The sequence below is a fragment of the Zonotrichia albicollis genome, chromosome 7, assembly GCF_047830755.1.
Source record: "Zonotrichia albicollis isolate bZonAlb1 chromosome 7, bZonAlb1.hap1, whole genome shotgun sequence".
NCBI classification, from domain to species: domain Eukaryota; kingdom Metazoa; phylum Chordata; class Aves; order Passeriformes; family Passerellidae; genus Zonotrichia; species Zonotrichia albicollis.
In genome coordinates, this window is record NC_133825.1 from 19,177,522 (window position 1) to 19,197,010 (window position 19,489).

At 45.1% G+C, this 19,489-nt stretch overlaps 1 protein-coding gene across 3 annotated transcripts in view; it reads right to left on the reverse strand.

The window, feature by feature from the left end:
* Positions 1 to 19,489, reverse strand: part of A1CF (APOBEC1 complementation factor) — a 30,050-nt gene that overhangs the window by 5,767 nt on the left and 4,794 nt on the right. Inside the window, exons 2-10 of one of the 3 annotated variants that reach the window (XM_074544542.1) lie at positions 17,491 to 17,635; positions 14,930 to 15,064; positions 14,603 to 14,733; positions 13,212 to 13,450; positions 9,190 to 9,354; positions 6,087 to 6,184; positions 4,537 to 4,807; positions 2,540 to 2,724; positions 381 to 517 (exon numbers count right to left, since the gene is read on the reverse strand). In XM_074544542.1, the coding sequence (XP_074400643.1) occupies positions 381 to 517; positions 2,540 to 2,724; positions 4,537 to 4,807; positions 6,087 to 6,184; positions 9,190 to 9,354; positions 13,212 to 13,450; positions 14,603 to 14,733; positions 14,930 to 15,064; positions 17,491 to 17,589 (1,460 nt within the window). In that variant the 5' untranslated portion in view covers positions 17,590 to 17,635. Of the gene's footprint in view, positions 1 to 380; positions 518 to 2,539; positions 2,749 to 4,536; positions 4,808 to 6,086; positions 6,185 to 9,189; positions 9,355 to 13,211; positions 13,451 to 14,602; positions 14,734 to 14,929; positions 15,065 to 17,490; positions 17,636 to 19,489 lie in introns of all 3 variants that reach the window. The other 2 variants (XM_074544541.1, XM_074544543.1) reach the window with 2 other exon arrangements.

A 19,489-nucleotide genomic window follows, 5' to 3' on the forward strand; every position in this document is an offset into this window, starting at 1 on the left:
TATAATATATAATTATATATACATATAGATGTATATATAATTATACAAACATGTATTATTTAATAAAGATAAATTTACATAAAATAAATATAGATTTTAAAATTCAAATAAATATTAAAATTTAAAAATTAAAGAATTAAAAGTATAACATTTAATTAATATTTAATAAATGTAGATTCAATAAATATAGTAAAAGATATTTAATAATTTTTTGAATAAATGGAAACCTATTTCTTCAATAAAAGAAACCTGCTCCAAAAGGAAACCTATTTTTTTAATAAAGGAGACCTGTGTGCTTGGGACTTGGAGGACAGCTGTTAGGTAAAATAGAATTTAAAAAATAAAGCCTAAGCTTCAGAAACCTTCCACTAATGACATACATGGTGGGGTTCTGGCTGGCAAGGGCAGGGATGGTGATTTTGTAGAGGAAGAGCTGTCTTTGATCCTGGCCAATGGCAGAATGGAGCTGGTACACAGGCTGTCCCCAGTTGTTTTTCTGGCAGATTTCCTCTAAGATCTAGAAGGAAAAAAAATAATAGGGATTTGTGCTGGGGTTAATTGCTGTGCAGAAGCCTCCTTGCCTAGCTCCAGCCCCTGGGCTGAGCAGCTGTCTTCCCTCAAAGAGTTTTCAGGGAGCTCTGGCAGCTTCCTCAAAGCTTAGCAAAAAATCCAAAATAAATGGCAGATAGAATACTGCACCCAGCTTGAAGTATAAGATTCATCTAAATGCTTTATACATTAATATCTGTTTAATTCCTGAAATTATTCCCTGTTCACTTGGGCATCTGAGTCCTTTTGCTGATTAGATTATTTCAGTATGGTTTGCTTTGAATCCTCCTCAGAAGCTCTGTCTCATGGATGTCTGTTTCAGAGGACTAAAGAAACTCGGGTTGCATTCATCTCCTCTGGCTTAGTGGGTTACCGAGCACAAGAAGTCTAAATAGGCTCCTTTTTAAAAAGAAAAAAAGGTTTTGTTTGCATCCAATTAATTCCATGGGCTTCAGCAGGCAATTGCAGCTTTTGAAATGCTGAACCACGTTGCCCTCAGCCTTGGCACAGCTGGTCCCATGGTAATTGGGAATTGCGGTCCAGAAACACTCCTGCTTTGGCTTGGGATTCCAGGGGTTTTTAACCCACTGCCTGTGTGCTGTCCCAGCTGGGATTGATCACTTTTCATTAAACCAGGTTGCTCTGACCTGACCTTGAGCATTTCCAGGGATGGGGCAACCACAGCTTCTCTGAAAAACCTGTGCCAGAGCCTCACCCCCATCACAGCCAAGAATTTCCTCCCAATATCCCATCTATCCCTGCCCCCTGGCAGTGGGAAGCCATTCCCTGTGTCCTGGCACTCCAAGCCCTTTAAAAGTCTCTCTCCATCTTTCTTGCAGCCCCTTCAGGCACTGGAAGGCCACAATTAGGTCACCCTGAAGTCTTGCTGAGATCTACTTCATTTACAGCTTACTTTTGAATGGATTTAAAACTAAAAAAATTTAAACCTCACTGCTGCTTTTAATTTTGCCACTACAGCTCCAGCTGAAGTTTAGCGTCTTGCAGTGTAAAATGCTTCATTACATAGTTCAGTTCTCAATTACAACAGCTCATTTTTTCACTGTGGCAACACTAGTTCCCTGCTGTCCCAACTCCTTTATATGTTGGCTTTATAAAAATGAATTTCATCTGCCCTAAGGCCCTGCAGAACCATTCCAGGGATTTCTAGTGGAAGGTGCCTCTATGCATGGCACGAGTTGGTACTAGGTGAGCTTAAAGATCCCTCCCAACCCAAACCATTCTGTGATTCTGTGATTTGCTGACAAAAGAGACTAAGGGGACTTTTGCAGGAGGTAAAAAATCCCACTGTCCAGTTTTCTGGGAGAAAACAAGGATGTTTGCATAAACTTTGGCAAACTGGATGCTGTGGCAATTGGAGTGTTAAAAGGCAAAGACATGCTTCAAAATTCAGGGTGAAGTTGGTTTCTTGTGTTCTCAGCACAATATAAGGGTTGTAAAACAGTTACTGCCAGAGCTGGACATTCAGAAACTCAGGGAATTTATTGTGGATTTCTCCTCAGCCCTCTTCATCCATCTACATCGACACACACAATCAAATCAAAGAGTTTCTGTGCTAGGCTGGATTATGTCAACACTTCTTTTGCCATAAATTATTTGAAAATGTACACTATTTTTCTATTTTTTGTGCATTGTTCCCTAGTGAAGCCCCAGGTGACAAATTTTATGTATCAAACCCATCGTGGGTGGGAATTCCTTGACCCGCAGTGCTTTTATGGCGCGATAGCCAGAACTGGATTAAGGCATTTATGACAACTCTCCCCTGACACTCAGGGGTGATCTTAAAGGTCTTCTCCAACCACAACTCCGGGAGGCTGGTGGATATTGCAAGATGCAATGGTGCTGCTCATTTTTTAATGATTTTGAGAGACAAGAACAGATTTATTTACCAGGCCGCAGTGCAGATCCAACGAGGGGCCCGTTTTCCCAACACACCCCTTGGGACATGGCCGCTCTTTTTGGGGTCACATACCTGGGGGGCGAGTTTGATCCCTTGGGGCTTTAGTGTGACGTGGTTCATGGGGGTGAGCTCCATCCCTGGCAGGAGGTCGTAGAGCTTCTCCTCTCCCCTCTTGTCTCCCTTGAGGTGGTATCCGCGCCCCAGGCCTGGGAACGCCAGGTAGCCGCGGCCTCCCAGGCCTCGGACGCCCGCAGCCCCTACAGGTACATTCATGTAAATTTCTAGGAATGTAAGAAGGCATTAAACCGAATCAAATCACCGGAAAAAGGACCCTGATTCTCGCTGAAATGGAAAAGTTAGCCCCGCTTGCTGGGAGGGTTGGGAAGCAGGTGGGCAGGAGGTCCCAGGTTCTGGTGGTGGGATAACACAGGCTCAACACTGACACCCTTTCTTGGATAGGTGAGGGGATTTGGGGAAAAACTGCTTCTTTCTGCCCACTTTTCATCATCTCTAGTCAGGACAGCTTGATTTCAGGACAGCTTTTTAGCCAGCCTTGTCGCTGGAAGTCAGAGAGGGGACAGCTGGCATATTTTGTTACCTACCAGTGTAATTACACCTTGAAGAATTCACAGCTTACACAATTTCATCCCTATGGACAAAAATCCTCTTTGGTTTTGCCCTATTACACTTCCATTTTTTCTCAGGGAGTCCTATTTGGGAGTCTGGGGAGACCATGAGGCAAGAGACAGGTGGAGAATGATCACATCTGCTCTTTTCCTAATACAACTTTGAGAGAAGGTGGTTCACTGTGTGGGGAAAAACTTGAGGAACAAGGGATATTCCTGCTGTCCTGTCTCCTCCCTGCTGAAGGGACAAAAAATGGCCATCAGGATCCTTGCCAGGCCTACCAGGGTGCCACACAGAGTCCCAGCCTGCTGTGGGACTTGGCTTGGGGACACAAGGCATAATCTTTGGAAGGAAGATCAGATGACAGAGTTATTTCATTGTTAGCCTCAAACTTACATCTGCACTGACCAAACCATGTCTGCACTGACATTTAATTTGGGGGTACCTGAGTGTGGGGTTTTGATTTGGCTCCAGGTAGGGTCACCCAAGAGTTTTTAGAAATATTCTCTTTTATTCATAGATTGAATTGAGTTAATTATTATTAAGTTAACAATCTCCCAAAAGGGAGCCTCCACCTCCCAGAGCACAGAATGGCTTGTTTGATTCCCTGCCTTGCACCAGGGCAATGTGACTTGCTTGGAAAACTCCACAGCTTTGGGTCAGAAAACACCAGGACTGGTAAAATTTTCGCTTCGACTTTCAAGGACAAGTGTCGCAGACATCTTTTATGGAAAATCCTTTCTTTAGGATTTTTCCTCCTGAGAAGCTGAGAGGCCCCAGGAACAAAATGTAAACAGTGGTTATCTGCTGCTGTGGAATGCAACAGGTGCATCTGTGATTGGTCTCATAGAGTTGTTTATAATTAATGGCCAATCACAGTGAGCTGGCTCGGACTCTGTCTAAGACAGAAGTTTTTGTTATTATTCTTTCTTATTCTATTCTTAGCTAGCTTTTTGATGAAATCTTTTCTCCTATTATTTTAGTATAGTTTTAATATAATATATATAATAAAATAATAAATCAAGCCTTCTGAAACATGGAGTCAGTTTGTCGTCTCTTCCCTCATCCAAAAACCACTGTAAACACCATCACAGACAAGAGGAAAGATAGTGGTGGTGGTGGCTGGCTGTGGGAGGGGGAAGGGAAAAGTGTTTTATTTGGTCTTTCCTGCTGGGGCAAAACCAGGAGGATCTGTGGGTTATTTGCACTGGACTGAGGGCAACCTAGAAATTCCTTCCAGGAAAACAGTTATGTTTTTCAGTCTTTGGGAAAGACAAGAGCCTAAACCCCGCGTTTTCCACCAGAGAAAACAGCATCCAGGAGCTGGGACAAAGCCAATGTCACCACCACCTGTCTGGGGAGCAGCTTCCCGACCCTGGAGGAGACACTGGGCACAAGGGGGTGGTGGTTTTCATTTATCCAAAACTCCAAGCGGGAATTACCTCTGACGGAGGGGGGCCGGAGGATGCTCCTGCCACCGAGCCCCTTGGCGGCGGGGAAGTGCAGGTTGGGGATGGCCGCGTAGGCCTGCGGTGCGTAGAAGACCGGGGCGCCCAGGTAGGCGGTGGCGGGGTCGTACAGGTGGCCCAGGGTGTAGGTGTAGTCCCCCTGCAGCACCGGGGCCCTGCCACCCGTGCCACGCGTGTACCTCACGTAGCTGTCCTTGTCCACCGGCTTGGCCAAGGTCACCTCGATGGGGGAACCATCCAGCACCTGAGAGGGGACAAACACAGGGTGGAAATGATATCTTGGGGTTTAGATTTCTTTTTCTTTCTTTTTGACTCTGTGCTGCTTGGGTGTGTGGGTCTGGGTTTCACATAAGGGGATGGTGAGGTCTCTTCACAGAGTTGGTAGACACAACAATGTCTTCTCTAGCCAGGGACCAAAGACAGCCAGATGTGGATCTCAGGCCCAAGAGTATAAACAATGTGGACTGAACAGAGAAAATAAGAAAGATGGGACTTCATGGGCAGGGGGTGTAATTGGACAATTAGCTCCAATATGCTAATGGACCAAAACTTATAAAAATGTGAGATCTTGCAACCAAGTGCTCTTTTGCTTCCATCTTGGAGCCATCTAGGCAGAGCAAAGCCATGGCTCTGGTACTGCCAGGGTGTGGCCTTTGAAGGCCCTGCAATAAATATCCTTTTATTAAATATAAATATCCTTCCCCTTAACTCTGTCTAGCCTCTGTTCCAGCTGTTTAAGGCAGCAGGGGAAGTGGTTAAAAGTGCTTGATGGAAATCCAACCTATGGGGGAGCTGCCCCTATGTCCTAATGGGATGGGAAGGTGGAGGAAATCACCCCAAAAAAGCCCTGGATCTCCTTCACACTTAACCTGAGAGTGCCCAGCCCTCGCTCGAGCTGGGAGAGGCTCCTTCAGCAAAGCCTTTAAAAGGCTTCACTTCCTTGCAAAGCAGCTCATAAGGCAGCGAGATTCCACGTGCTCCCGTGGAGAACAGCAGTGGCACTAAAAATAGGAGCGGGGTTAACACCTCTTTGGGAACAGCTCTGGCTTTAGAGTGAATTACATGCAGTGCAAGAAGGGCTAAATTCAGCAGCCTCCTCACAAATCCGCATCTGAACTCGGAGCAGATGTTTGGGCTGACCTCGTTTGTCCCACTTTGCCATTCACACGCTGCCCTGCCAGTGTTTTTGTTGGCAGTCTGGAACAAGGATGTGAGTGAGAGCCAGGGGGGGATCCTCACCCCTCCTTTCCTAGTTCTTCTTTCAGCTTTTCCTGTTTTTTTTTTTTTTCATCTGAGCAGTGAGCTAGAGCCGGGCAAACACTTAGCACAAATCCAAGGAGCCAAAATGAATAGTTTGTGTACAACAGAGCTGCTAAAAAACAAATTCAGGAGTATAAAAGCTACCAGCAAAGAGCAAATTGGGATAACACCTCCAGGAGGGTTTTGGAGCTAATAAAGCAGGTGGCTTTGTGTAATATACTGCACTGTAAGCTCCAGGAATTAACATTTACAGCAGATTTTACCTTCCCATTCAAGGCTTTCATGGCCTCCACTGCGTGTTCTCTTTTATTAAAGTGCACAAAGGCGTAGTCTCTAATTTTCTTTACTCTCTCCACCGCACCTGTGGAAAACATTGGAATATTAGTGGGGAGTGGGGGTTAGTCAGAAAGCAGAGATCTGAAACAGTGGTTCTGTCAGGTTATGAGCCCCTGGAGAGCAAAGGCTGAGCAAGGGTGGAAGAACAAGAGGTCAGTGTCCCCTCACCTCTTTGGATGCATATTCCAGAGGAAAATCAATATATAATGGTTGTAGCAATTCAAGGCAAACTAGAAGGGTTTGGGGTCAGACACCAGTAAGATTCCCATTAAACTGGAGGGGTTTTCTCCTGTCCAAACCATTCTGTTGGACACTACCTTTGGTCTTGTGTCTCCCTGCTGTGACTGACCACGCACCAGCTGTGGGAACATCGCCTTGTGATCCCCATCTCCCTGATTTTGTATGTGCATTGGAGGCAGCTTTTTTCATAAAACAAGGAGGTTTTTCTCCTTGACGACCAGCTCAGGATATTCAGGAAGAATGAACAGCCAGCCCTGGGCACTGGGATGGGGTGGGGCTGATGGGGCAGCAGGTATCTCCCTAAGAAAAAGCCTCTCCCTAGGAAACAGCTTTTCCCATGGCAGTGGGGCTTCCCTGGATGCCCCAATTCACCAGGACATGGCCCCAGCCAGGCTCTGCAGCTGAGGATGGGGCTGGGGCTGGAGACTTTCTTCCAGCCTGAATCTTTCTTACATCCAATTTATCCAAAGTAATTCAAATGCAAATGACTTCTTGTTCTTTTCTAAGTCCATCCCCCACAGTTTTCTCTTTCCCCTCTCAGCTGCTCTGATGCCAGGAACTCATACTCTGCACTGAGGAGTCTGTCTCCAAAATAACCCTACCAGTCCTGCTCCCCATGGCCACAGCCTTCAGCCATTTCTTTAATTCCTCATCTTCTCTGCTCCTGTGGCTTGGGAAGCACAACATCAGCCAGCCCAGCCTCCTGTAAAACCCCCAGAAATATCCTCTGGATACATGGTTAAGGGATACTGAACAACTCTTCTGTTGGCTTCTTATCTCTTAAAGCTGAACAGGTGCACAGGGAAATGTCATATTGCCACAAAAAGCATGCACTTACTAAAATGCAGGAGGAAACAAATTTCTTTGGTGTTCAGGGGAGTCCTTAGGAGCTGCAGAGGGCTAAATGAGCCTGTCCCAGCCCACAGCCCAAGCAGGCTGCATGTCTTGGAATGACACAGGGATGGTAAAGTAGCACTTTGTGTCCTTCTGGGACAGAGGATGATTTTCCAAGCCTGAATTTATGGGAGTTATATGCTGATGCTTTGTTTAGAAGTGGAAGCTTTAATGAACTCGCTGTGTTTTGAATATCCCCCTTCTGCCTGCTGGAGAGCATTCCAGGACACCAACCCTGGAGCCAAAAATTCTGCTCTCCCCTGCTTCTGCCTCTGCTGGGCCAAGCAATGTGATACCCAAGGAGGAATTTCCTTGGGATTCCCAGGGAGCAAGGGCAGGGCTTTTCAAAGAGACAGCTCTGCAAAAGTCATCAGGCTGTGAATTTGGCACAAATTTAAGGGGTGCTACTTGTGCTGTGTCCCAACTTAGCATTCCTGGTGCTGCCTGTGGAGCCCTCAGAGATGTGACAATTGCTGTGTCATTGGAATGTCTGGATCATTTTTTATTGCATGATTTGTTGATGTCAAAACAGCTTCCTAATGCCCTGGATCCAAGGTAATTTCAGCTAAGTAGTGCTGAAATGTGGCTCAATGAGTGAGGCAGAGAACCATGGCAGGGCAATGAATCATTTCACATCCTTGCTGCCTTTTTTGATCTCTCTGTAACTTAAACTGCATTTTCTCTCTCCAAAGCTGGAAGTTTTGCTGCTCTAATGCACCCATTCCTGATTTTAGCCACCAAAATCAAAGCTGTCCTTTAAAAATAATAAAATTCCAATGTGAATGCTGAGATGATAAAAGGAAGATGAAAGATGATGCAGAACTTGTGTTGTTATAGTGGAAAACTTCTTAGGAGCAAAGCAGATGACTGTTACCAAAGTGTCAAAAGGCCACAAATGTGTTTCTGGGGAGTGTGAGCTTGTTCAAAACTTGGGAGCAAAACTGGGTAAATAAAAGAAGGAAGCAGTTCAGAGAGGGGGAGAACATAAATTTAACTCAGGAGGAAAATGGGTTCTGCAACAGCTCGATGGTGGCTAAAAGTACGAGCCAGAAATGCTGGAAGGACAAAAGGAAAACTCATGAATCCCTTTGCATTGCTTCCTAGTCCAGAAAAAGGCATGAAATTAAGAAGTTAGAGGAAGAAAACTGAAGCTCTGCAGCGTATTTTAAAAAATTAATAGAAGGCAGCTAAGAGGAGTGAGATGAAAGGAGATTTCCCATTGCCAAGCATCAGTTCCTAATGCCTAATGGACTGTGTGGCTTGCAGAGCTGCAGAAAAGGGTTATTTTTACTTTGTTGATTTTGGGTGGAATTTCCTAAAGCTGGAGCAACTCAGAAGTAAAATCTCCTTTGAAAGCCAGCAGGATTTTTATTCCCAACTAATTCTCCTGCTTTTTTTGAAAAATCTCACCCTAAGTACATGTAAGATATGCCACAAAGGAATATTAAATTAAATGGAAAGCACTAATTATTCACCAATTTACAAGAGGACTGGGGGGATGTATGAAAATGAGTTCAGAATTTATACAGATCAGATAAAAAGGAGTTGTATTAAATCACTCTATTTTTATCACCATCCCTTGCCACAGAAGAATGCTGAAGTCATCCAGCTGCATCACCAACTCTTATTTAGAAAGACTAAATGATTCCAAAGCATTTTGAGGACACAGGGCAACCCCATGCAGCATTTTGGGTCCCTTCCAGTTTCCAATCACCCTCCTTCATGGTGGCTGGGAATTAAGCAGCCTTTAATGGGATGGCATTTTGGGTGGGAGCCTTCAGCCCCACCACAATTTTTGTGGCACTTCACAGCGAGAAAAACCCAGCTATTTTTATCTCTTGTGGCATTTTAGGAAGGCAGAAACATTTCCATTTGTTTAGGAGGCACAGCACCTACCTGGCTTGATGCTGTTGAACTCCTTCTCAATGGTCTCCTCGGTGGTGGAGAGCATGAGGTTCCTCACATAGAGGATCTTCACTGAGGACATGGTGTCCTCATCCACCTCCACCTCTGGCTCTGCCCAGTCCACGGCAATGGGGTGTCCCCACAGCTGGATCCTTCCTTTAAGGGAACAAGGCATGGTCAGTGCTGGGGGGCTTTGCTTCCTCTTGCTCCTGCTCATGCTCTATATTACAGCAGAACAGGCCAAATTCTACAAACACGACCCAAAAAAACCTTCCTAGCTCTGCCTTTCCAAAGGTCACACTCAGAATGGCCTCCTGCAAATACCTTTGGAGCCTCCAGAACTGAAAGAAGTGAAAATGTGGAATAATTCACTTTAGGCCTGCATCTCCTGGAGCGCTTCCTAAAGGGAAATATTTTAACGCACTTATAAAAATCCCTTTTTGGCCAGCAAAGTTTAATTCCCTCGATACCAGAACAGGGATCCTGGAGTCCCAGTGGGATGGAATGAAACGGCAAAAGCAAGGATGTCTGTGTGTGTGTTTGAATTTGTTTGGGTAAAGCTGCAGCAGAAGAAAGGAGGGACACAAAAAGTCCTGATGCATAAAACAAATTCTACAAACATGACCCAAAAAAAGCCTTCCTAGCTCTGCCTTTCCAAAGGTCACACTCAGAATGGCCTCCTGCAAATGCCTTTGGAGCCTCCAGAACTGAAAGAAGTGAAAATGTGGAATAATTCACTTTAGGCCTGCATCTCCTGGAGTGCTCCCTAAAGGGAAATATTTCAATGCACTTATAAAAATCCCTTTTTGGCCAGGAAAGTTTCATTCCCTTGATACCAGAACAGGGATCCTGGAGTCCCAGTGGGATGGAATGAAACAGCAAAACAAGGATGTCTCCGTGTGTGTTTGAATTTGTTTGGGGGAAGTTGCAGCAGAAGTAAGGAGGGACACAAAAAGTCCTGATGCATAAAACAGAGTGTGGGTGTGGAGGATAAACCCAGGGGCTCTGTGTACTCTGGACTGAGCTGCTGAGGGGCAGGGAAGAAAAAAAGCAAATAATTCACATTGCTGCATGCTGATGATGCAGTTGGGTTGGTGTCCCCACTGCTTGAGGCTCAGCTCCAGATTCAAAGGATGATGTGAGACTTTCACTGAACTCCAAGGGAATTTCCAGAAGTCCAAATTTCTGTCTGTCTGCATGCATGTGTATTACCAAGGCTGCCATTTCAGATTTGCCATTAAATTTTGGTAAAGTCAGATTTATCGTTCTGTTACACTTACAGAAAATTCTATTGAATTGTATTAGAGGTGTCAAATTGGTCAACTTATTAAGAACTACTAGTGTTGATTAGATATTGCTACGAATGATAAACCATGATTAGATATTGTTATGAATAATAAACCATTTAGACCTAAATTGTTGAGCCAGTCTGAGGCTGAGATTGGCAAGGGGGTTTATTCTGTTGGAACTCATCCCTTGGAATCCTTCACTTTTTCCCTCCTCACCTTTTTGCCTCCCTGGTCTCCACATGAATCATTTAAATCTGATATTAATCAGAGTAATCTGATTGCTTTGTCTGGTATTTCTTTAATTGTTTCAATCTGATATTTCTTAGTCTGCTTCATCTGTATAATAAGTAATAGATTGACCCTTGCCATCAAACCCTGTCACAAATTTATAGTAAACCTGCTTTTGCCCAGAACTTGCTGGTGATTGTTTGAGTGACCTAAACCACACATTGGCAGCTGAGGGGACAAAGAAAATCCTGCAAACACTCTAAAAAGGCATCTCTGCTTGGACAACCCATTTAAGAAGGGGTGGGAGCTGTGAAATGAGAGAGTGAGGATAGAATTTGGAGGCTTATTGGAAGAGTAATGATAAATGTGAATGGGAAGGTGCTGTTTCCTTGGAATCACTTGGGAATGAGCTGGGATTTGTAGAGCAAGGCTGTTCTGTGCCCCTTTCTGAGTTGCTGTTCTCACTTCAAGGGTGGAAATAATAAACTGGTTGACTTTCAGCAAGGAGCTAAACTTGGTGCCTCTTGCTGAAAATCAGTCTTTCTCCACCCTCTTGCTTAGCCAGAGACACGAGAAAATTTAAATTTTTAATGAAAACTCAAGTTTTGAGCACTTTCTCTACAAAGCTCCCTCAAAAAAGCAATGAGGTTCAGTTTAAAGGAAGCATCTGATAATGATATTCAATCTCACATCTGCTGGAGACACATTCAGCTCTGCCTTGAAAATTTTTTCCAATTCCTGCCTTATGCTTGAGGCTTCAGCAGACTCTGGCTCCTGCTCAGGCCTTTGGAATTCCCTAAATTGTTTACTGAGACATCCCTAAGCTGGAAACCCCTCACGCATTGCACATGTCTGCTCAGGGCTCTGAGTTCCTTCCATCTGTCTGGCTGTCTTTGCTCATGATTGCAAGTGCTCTGCCTGCCCCTGCCTTCCTTTTCCTCATAAAAACCATGGGAAAGTTGTGCTGGAGCACAGAATGTGCTCCCACCATCATGGAGATGCTTAAACTGAAGAAGAAAATGCAGAATAAAAGGCAAAATTGTCAGTGTGACATATCTCCCAGTAGAAAAGAAAATTCAGTGCTCAAAATCATGCTCATTTCTTTACACAATAAGAAAAAGAATTGAATTATGTAGGGAATTTAATGTATAAAACAGGTGAAAGAAGGTGGTTCTGAACAAATCTCAAACTCCAAGGTTTGTCGATTGCCTTCAGCAGCCAGTGAATTCAACAAAGCAGTGCAGGAGCATAAGAAAGCGAGAGAAAATTGGTGAAATCCTTGCAAATGCACTTCATGTTGAGTGACTTCTTCATCTAACACCTGCTAAGCCTCTCTCTCCTTCACAATGGTCTTTGGCTGTCTCCCAGTGCTGAATTTCATAGATGTACTCTAAACCAATTCCTCATTCCAGTTTTTTTTTTGCCAAAATATCAGCTTCCAGTCCATGCTCCAGCCTGAATCTGCTCTTGGATGCTTTCCTGAGTGATTCTCCCTTTGAGAAATGGATTTGCAAAGAATTTTAAAAACTTGATAGAGAGTTTACACAGTTTTGTACGTCTGTATGCAAACACTGAGATAAGGTGTGTTGACTTTGGAAGGTCATGGAATAGAGACGATACTGCTGAGAGACTGAACAAGAAACTAGTTTTAAAATATGTAATAAGTTTTAAAATATGTAAAATACTAGAAATTTTAGAGAATTAGAACTGTGAAAGAGGTATTGTAGTAAGACAATTTGGGGTAAAAATAGAGGTGATTGGTGTTAGAAGTATTAGCAGTATTGTGTAGCAACTGTTAATAGGTTGAAAAATTACCTATTTATTTACTACCTAAAATTAGCTATTTACTACCTGCAATACCTATTTATAAGGTATTGCAACTAGGAAATAATTTAGCTTCTGATGGAAAGGTGTTAAGTTTTATATTTCTTATGTCTCACTTTTTATCAATACTAACAATGGAATAAAATATTTTAAAACGCCTCTCAGTTACCCCGTCTCTGGAAAAGCTGGAAAACACTCCCTGAGAGGCCACGGATGAGTCTCTATTTTATGTTTGACCCAAGACAAGCACAGGACCAAGCATGGATACACACACAGCTAAATCCTCCTGGCTGGATTTCCAATAAACCCAAGCTCCTGAAGGACAACCACGGATCAGTCTCCATTTTATGTTCAACCCAAGACAAGCACAGGACCGAGCAAATCCCACAGCAGAGCTGCATGGATACACATACAGCTAAATCCACCTGGCTGGATTTCCAATAAACCCAAGCTCCTGAAGGACAACCATGGATTATCAGCATTGCAGGAGCTGCAGTCAATCCCACACTCCATGGTGTTTTGTGGGACCTCCTGCTCTGAGTGCCTCTAGCAGAAAACTTCTCTCTGAGGGCAGAAAACCCAGCCAGGTCCACTTCCTTGGATTCCTGGACCCCCTGGAGATGTTGCCACCACACCCCTGAGGTGAATCCACCCCTCTCCATCCCTGCTGACCTGGGAGCAGCTTCCTCCTGGCCATGGCTGCTGCCCGGTGGCTCTCGTACTCCACGAAGGCAAAGCCCCTGTTTTTGGTTTTATCGGCCGCGCTGGGGTAGACGATGACGTCCACGACGCCGTCCGTGACCTTCTTCATCTCTGCCAGGATCTCCTCCCTCTTCTTGGTTTTGGGGATGCCCCCCACGAACAGGCGGCAGTTGTCCACGCTGGCACACACGCCCAGGAGCCTCCCGTTCCTGGAATGAGGGAGATGCTTGGTCAGGAGCCAGGAGAGGGGAAGGTTAAAGCAAAGTCCCTCTTCAGCTGAAATGAAGGATTTGAGGGAGAAACCACAGCCAAATTTTGCTTTTCCTACTCGAGGTTCTTCCTTTTGCTGCCACCAGGCAACAGCACCTCCCCAACCCAGGTCCTTGTGTTGTTGGTTTGTGGCTTCCCACTCACCTCATGACTGAGGTTTTGGGGGAAGAAAATCCCTTCTCATGGAGAGGCACCATTTGAGGACTCACCAATGGGCCAACTTTTGTGCAGACCCGAAAATAAAAATTTCCTTTGTTCACCTCTTTGGGATCAAAGTATCTCTTACAGGCCTGGAGAAGTGCAAAACTTCTTTAGAGGAGTCCTTGGAACCAGGGAAGCAAGTGGAGGAGCTGGAGGTGGGTGAAGCCTGATCCCTAAGACCTTCCAACCTCTCCTACAAAGGACATCTCCAAGGCCTCCATGCTCCTTGACCCACTCAAAGCAGTTCACAGCCCATCACTTTTTTTATTCAAAAAGCCATACAACTGCCAGAATGGTTTATCCCAAAAGGTTTTTAAGCAAAGGCGTCAACTCATCCCACTTTGAACTGGCAAAAAACATTTAGTGAGGTTGAAGTCCAACCAACACGTATTAATGGGCCCATCTGTTGTTGATTTCTGAGTGTTTTGTTCCCTCAAACATGGGGGCTTTTTCTGTTCCTTTCTATTAGGAAATGTCACTATTTGCCAATTGGTTTCCATCCTATTTCACCATTTTTTGCAATTGCTCCATCTACCAAAACATATCTGCACAATCTGTCACGAGGGAGACTGTGAATAGAATAAATCAACAACAAACAACCTGAGGGGAACATAATAAACAGCACTGGTTAGGGGAAAGTTAATTTGATCCAAAGCAGAACATTTTTTTTCCCCAATGTTCTGATAGATTTTGGTGTTGTTGATGGGTTTATTGTGAACAACAAATTTCCTGTTGGTTTTAATGAGCAGTAACTGCACAGGGAGACAGGAGGAGATTTCCCCTCAAAACACAGGGATCTAAATAACTTTGCTCTGGACTGCCAGGAAAAATATCCCTTACATGCCAAAATAGATTTAAAGTTTCTTTGAATGTGTTTTTGCCTTGCTCACCTGATTTCATAATTATTGAGTGTCTTTATTGCATTTTTGGCCTCCTGTTTATTGGAGAAGGTCACAAAGGCGTAGCCCCTGTTGTTGCCATTGAAGTCCATCATCATCCTCATCTCATAGATTTTGCCAATCTGCCAAGTGAGAGAGATTTGTCAGCAAGGTGGGAGTGGTCTGAAAAGACTGAAATTTTAAAGTTCCATGGGCAGGGACACCTTCCATGGACCAGAGAGCTCCAAGTCCTGCCCAGTCTGGTCTTAAATCAGCTCAGTTCAGCCCTGAAATGCAGCTCTGACCATCAGCAACTGATCAGCTGCCACCAAGCCTCACCTTTTCACAGAGGGGGATGAGTTCATCCTCAAAGAGGTCTCGGGGCAGTTTCCCAATGAAGATCTCACAGCCCCTCTCTGGTGGAGGGCCATCCCAGCCCGGTGGTGGTCCCCCATATTTCCTCTGCCCATTTTCCTGACGTGGAGGAAAAGAAAAGAAAGGTTCAGCTATCAACTTTTAAACATGGATCAAACCAACCCTGTCTCTGGGAATGACCCTTGTGGGAGACACCCTCCTTCCCTTCAGCTCCTGATGGATTCAGCAGGGATCACACAGTGTCCTGCTGCCAAGGCAGGGATACTTCAGAAGTCCAAGTGCAGACAGTCAGTAACTGCCTGGAAAATGGAAATCCTCCTGGCTCTGGCAGGAGAATCTCCATGGGCTTTGTGTTAGTTGTGGGCTGGGTAATGGAGCACTTGCAAAATTGATAACTTGTCTGGATTTTCATCCAGTCTGAGGATGACACCTGCCCACCTAGGAGGTCCTTCTGGCAGAGAGCAAACCTTGGCCAAAAATAATATTCAAAGAGGTGAAGGCCAGTCAGTATTTCCCTTTTTCTCTCTTTTTGCTAGATGAGTGTGTCTCTGTTCTCCTCCCCTATTCTCCTCCCCTATTTTTAACTCCTTTCCTTTCCTTTCCTTTCCTTTCCTTTCCTTTCCTTTCCTTTCCTTTCCTTTCCTTTCCTTTCCTTTCCTTTCCTTTCCTTTCCTTTCCTTTCCTTTCCTTTCCTTTCCTTTCCTTTCCTTTCCTTTCCTTTCCTTTCCTTTCCTTTCCTTTCCTTTCCTTTCCTTTCCTTTCCTTTCCTTTCCTTTCCTTTCCTTTCCTTTCCTTTCCTTTCCTTTCCTTTCCTTTCCTTTCCTTTCCTTTCCTTTCCTTTCCTTTCCTTTCCTTTCCTTTCCTTTCCTTTCCTTTCCTTTCCTTTCCTTTCCTTTCCTTTCCTTTCCTTTCCTTATTCCCTACTCCCAGAGGAGATGGGGCTCCAGGAATTTTTCCATTTTTGGCTCCCTGACCATTTCTTTAGTGACTTCCCATCCTGGGATTATTCCAGGAAAGCAAATGCCTTGTACAGCTGATTTAAGAGGAACTTAAACAAACAGAGATCCTTACAAAAAAACAGGAATATACCACAAACCCTTTTAGTTTTCTAGAACAGGCCTTGAATTATCCATTATCATTCCTGTTTTTCCAGTGTTTTCAGCATTGATGGAGTCCTGGGGATATATGATTTTATGTCTGAGCTGGTGTGTGAGGGGGCACAGCAAGAAATAAACCCTTCTCTAAATTTTCAGTGGCTTTGTTTGTGGCAAGAAGGCAGCACCTTAACAAACACTTCTTGACAAGGTGCCTGGAGGGAAAGTGGACATCAGCCACTTCCCAAAAATTAATGACACAGGTGTGCACTGAGGAAGAAGATGTTCGGCTGCATCCACAGACAGGTTGGAAGAAAAACCCCTAAGGTACAGGGAAATTAGGAGAGGTGGGAAAAGAGAAAAATATAAAATAGCAAGGTTGGGATGGGAAAGGAAAGGAGAGAGAAGAGCAAGAAGATGTTGAAGTGTGTGGGGGATTGGGAGCTGAAATCCGTGCTTTAGGAAATCTGAGCTTTGCCAGATTGACAGTGGGGAAAACTGAACCCCAGGATAATTCCAAAGCCAGGGTGGACAGGGCTTGGGTTAACCTGGGCCAGTGGGAGGTGTCCCTGCCCATGGCATGGGGCTAGAATGAGATGGGCTCTAATTTAAGGCACCTCCCAACCCCTGTGATCCTAAGAAAGCCACAGAAAATCTAAGACAAAGAGAAGTCCCTTATCTTATGGGTCAGGCACAGCAGAAAGGGCATCAAACACAGCTGCTGGCCTGGTCCTGGAATGTGCTTTTTCCCAGGAATCTCAGGTTGTGCCTGGGGCTGTTGTGCCCTCTAGTGCCATGCAAAACAAGGGAAGGTTCATGGCCTCCACCTGCCTAAAATCCACTTTCCAATTCCTTCTTCCAGGATGCAAGGCTGGTCATGGCAGTGCCCAGTGCTTTCCAAGGCTGAGCTTGTTTTGGTCATGGTAGCCAAGAAAGGCTTTCTCAGGTGGGTTTGGAGGTCATGCCCAGGCTCCACCTGCCCTAACCATGGGAGGTTTGGATCTTGGAGACCTTGGAGCCTAAACTGGGAGCAAACCTTGGAGCAGGTGAGGCACCTGCCTCCCATGTACCTGTGCAAGGATCTGCACAAAAGGTGACGTGCTGGACTTCCCACCTCATCCCTCCTCTAAAACTTTGCTCTGTGGGTTTTCTCTGGTTTTGAGACACCAATCCTGACCTTTTACAACATCTAGCAGTGCTCATGCTTATCCTACCCCCACCTTCATTGTAATTTCCCATAAAGCAAGGAATTCCTTGAGGAATACGACCCTGCTTCGTGAAAGACAGCACAGTGATGGTCAGCACGGATGTGAGAGAGAAACAGAGCAAAAAGGAACGAGCAAGGAGTGATTCAGGAGCATGGATTGGCTGCTCACACCCCCAGTGAAGCTTCAGGATGAAGCACAAGAGGATGGGACCGTGGATTCCTACCTGGATCAAATTATATCCCGTTCGCTGAATTAACGCACGGAGGGCGGCTTCTTTCTGTGTGCCGGTCAATCCATCCCCGGATTTGTGATTTGATTCCATTTGGGAGTGATTATCAGCAAAAAATCACGTTAATTAGGGGTGCTCACTGCAATCAAATTTGAGATAAATTAAATCAATTAATACGGCTGGGAGGAGAAAGTCCACCCCTCCTGAGAAAGTTTACAGGGTCGCTCTTCATAAATCAGTTATTTTGGAGACAAAACCAAAACAGAACAGCAGAGACCATGGAAAAAGCAGAAATGTCCCCCTTGCTGAATGGAAATAAATAGCATTTAAACCCACAGCCAGATCCTGGGGAGATGCAGAGAGAATTTGCAGCTTTTTGGTGGTTTCTCAGGAGGAAAAAATATGCAAATGCCTAATCCTGCACTGAGTACACAGCAATGAGTCCTTCAGGCCTCGCATGGTGCTTATACTGGGAAGGCAACCTTGTACCAGCCATATCCAGCACTCCATGAGAAACAGGACCTAGCCCCAGATTCCACCTATTCTTATTTTTGAAAATAAAGAACCCAGGAGAACTTCGGATCTTAGCTCAGCTCAGGGCTGGAGCAAACTTGGGTTCAGGCATTTTAATTCAGAGCGGCAGTTTTAGGTCATGGCTGATTCAAGATTTTTTGGTTTGGGTTGGGTTTGGGCTGAAAACATCATAAAGCTGAAATCTGAATCTGGCTTGGGCTACGCCCTGGGAAAGGGACATTTACAACGTGGATTCACTACTGGTGATTCCCTGATTTTCCTGAATGCTGAGCTTTGAGCTTGTCCAAAACCTTTTTATGTGCTCCAGGCATAAAAGCAGGGTCTGTAGGTGCAAGGCTGAGTTTGAAGCCTCAGGCTGACACTGAGCAGCATCCAGAACAAACCCAGTGCTCTCCTCAGGTCCTTCTAGCCAGAACTGGGGCCAGTGACACCAATAACTCCATGCAGGAAAGTTCTTGTGTCTAATTTGTGTCATCCAGTATGGCTGTTATTGCCTAAAATTGCATTTTATCCTAGAAAGATGGAGGCAAAGAAAGGTGGTGCCTGCCAGGCTTGCCTGGAGAGCAAACAGGGCCAAAAGGGGCTGGGAGGGGTGGAATGGGGATGAGGGGGATGAGGCACCCTGGTGGGGATGCTGGAAATCCAGAGCAGCAGGAAGGTGGAAGGAAGGTGGATTGCTGTCCTTACACCCTGAGCTACTGCCAGATTTTCAGGGGAGGAGACTCTAAACAATCCCCCTGCCAGATTTTCAGGACAACACCCTCAACAATCCCCCTGCCACTGACAGATTTTCAGGAGGAGACCCTAAACAATCCCCCTACCAGATTTTCAGGAAGAGACCCTAAATCCCCCTGCCACTCCCAGATCTTTGGGAAGAGACCCTAAACAATCCCTCTGCCACTGTCACATTTTCAGGAGGAGACCCTAAATCCCCCTGCAGTCCTTTGGTGCACATAAGGTGAGCACTGCATATAAAGAAATGTAAGTAAAGAATTGCAATCTATCCTGCTACAGCTGATTTTCTGAGCATGTCATGATGCTGCAGAAATGACAGAAAAAGCCTTTTCCACCCAGCTTTTAACACCAACCTCATTTTTATCAGCTGTTTCTGCAATTCACTGAGGGAGGAGCCAATGTTTGGGGCAGCCCACTTTGGTTTTGGCTATTATCTGCCGTGCGCTCCTATGCCTTTGTGCCCTGGAAGTCTCCAACAGCTGCTTTCAATTGAAAATGGATTATTCCCAGCACCAAAAATGGGGCAGAAGGCCAGGAATTTGGAGGATCTCAGTCTTGTGTCACTTGAGCTCTACCGCACTGAGATCCAGAGGTTGTGGCTCCAACACTTGCAAACAGAGGCACCTCTGTAATGCCAGATTTTGGAGCTATTTAATGCAGAGGTTGGTCAGGCTCTTCTGATTTTATTTTATTTTAGTTTAGTTTAGTTTAGTTTAGTTTACTT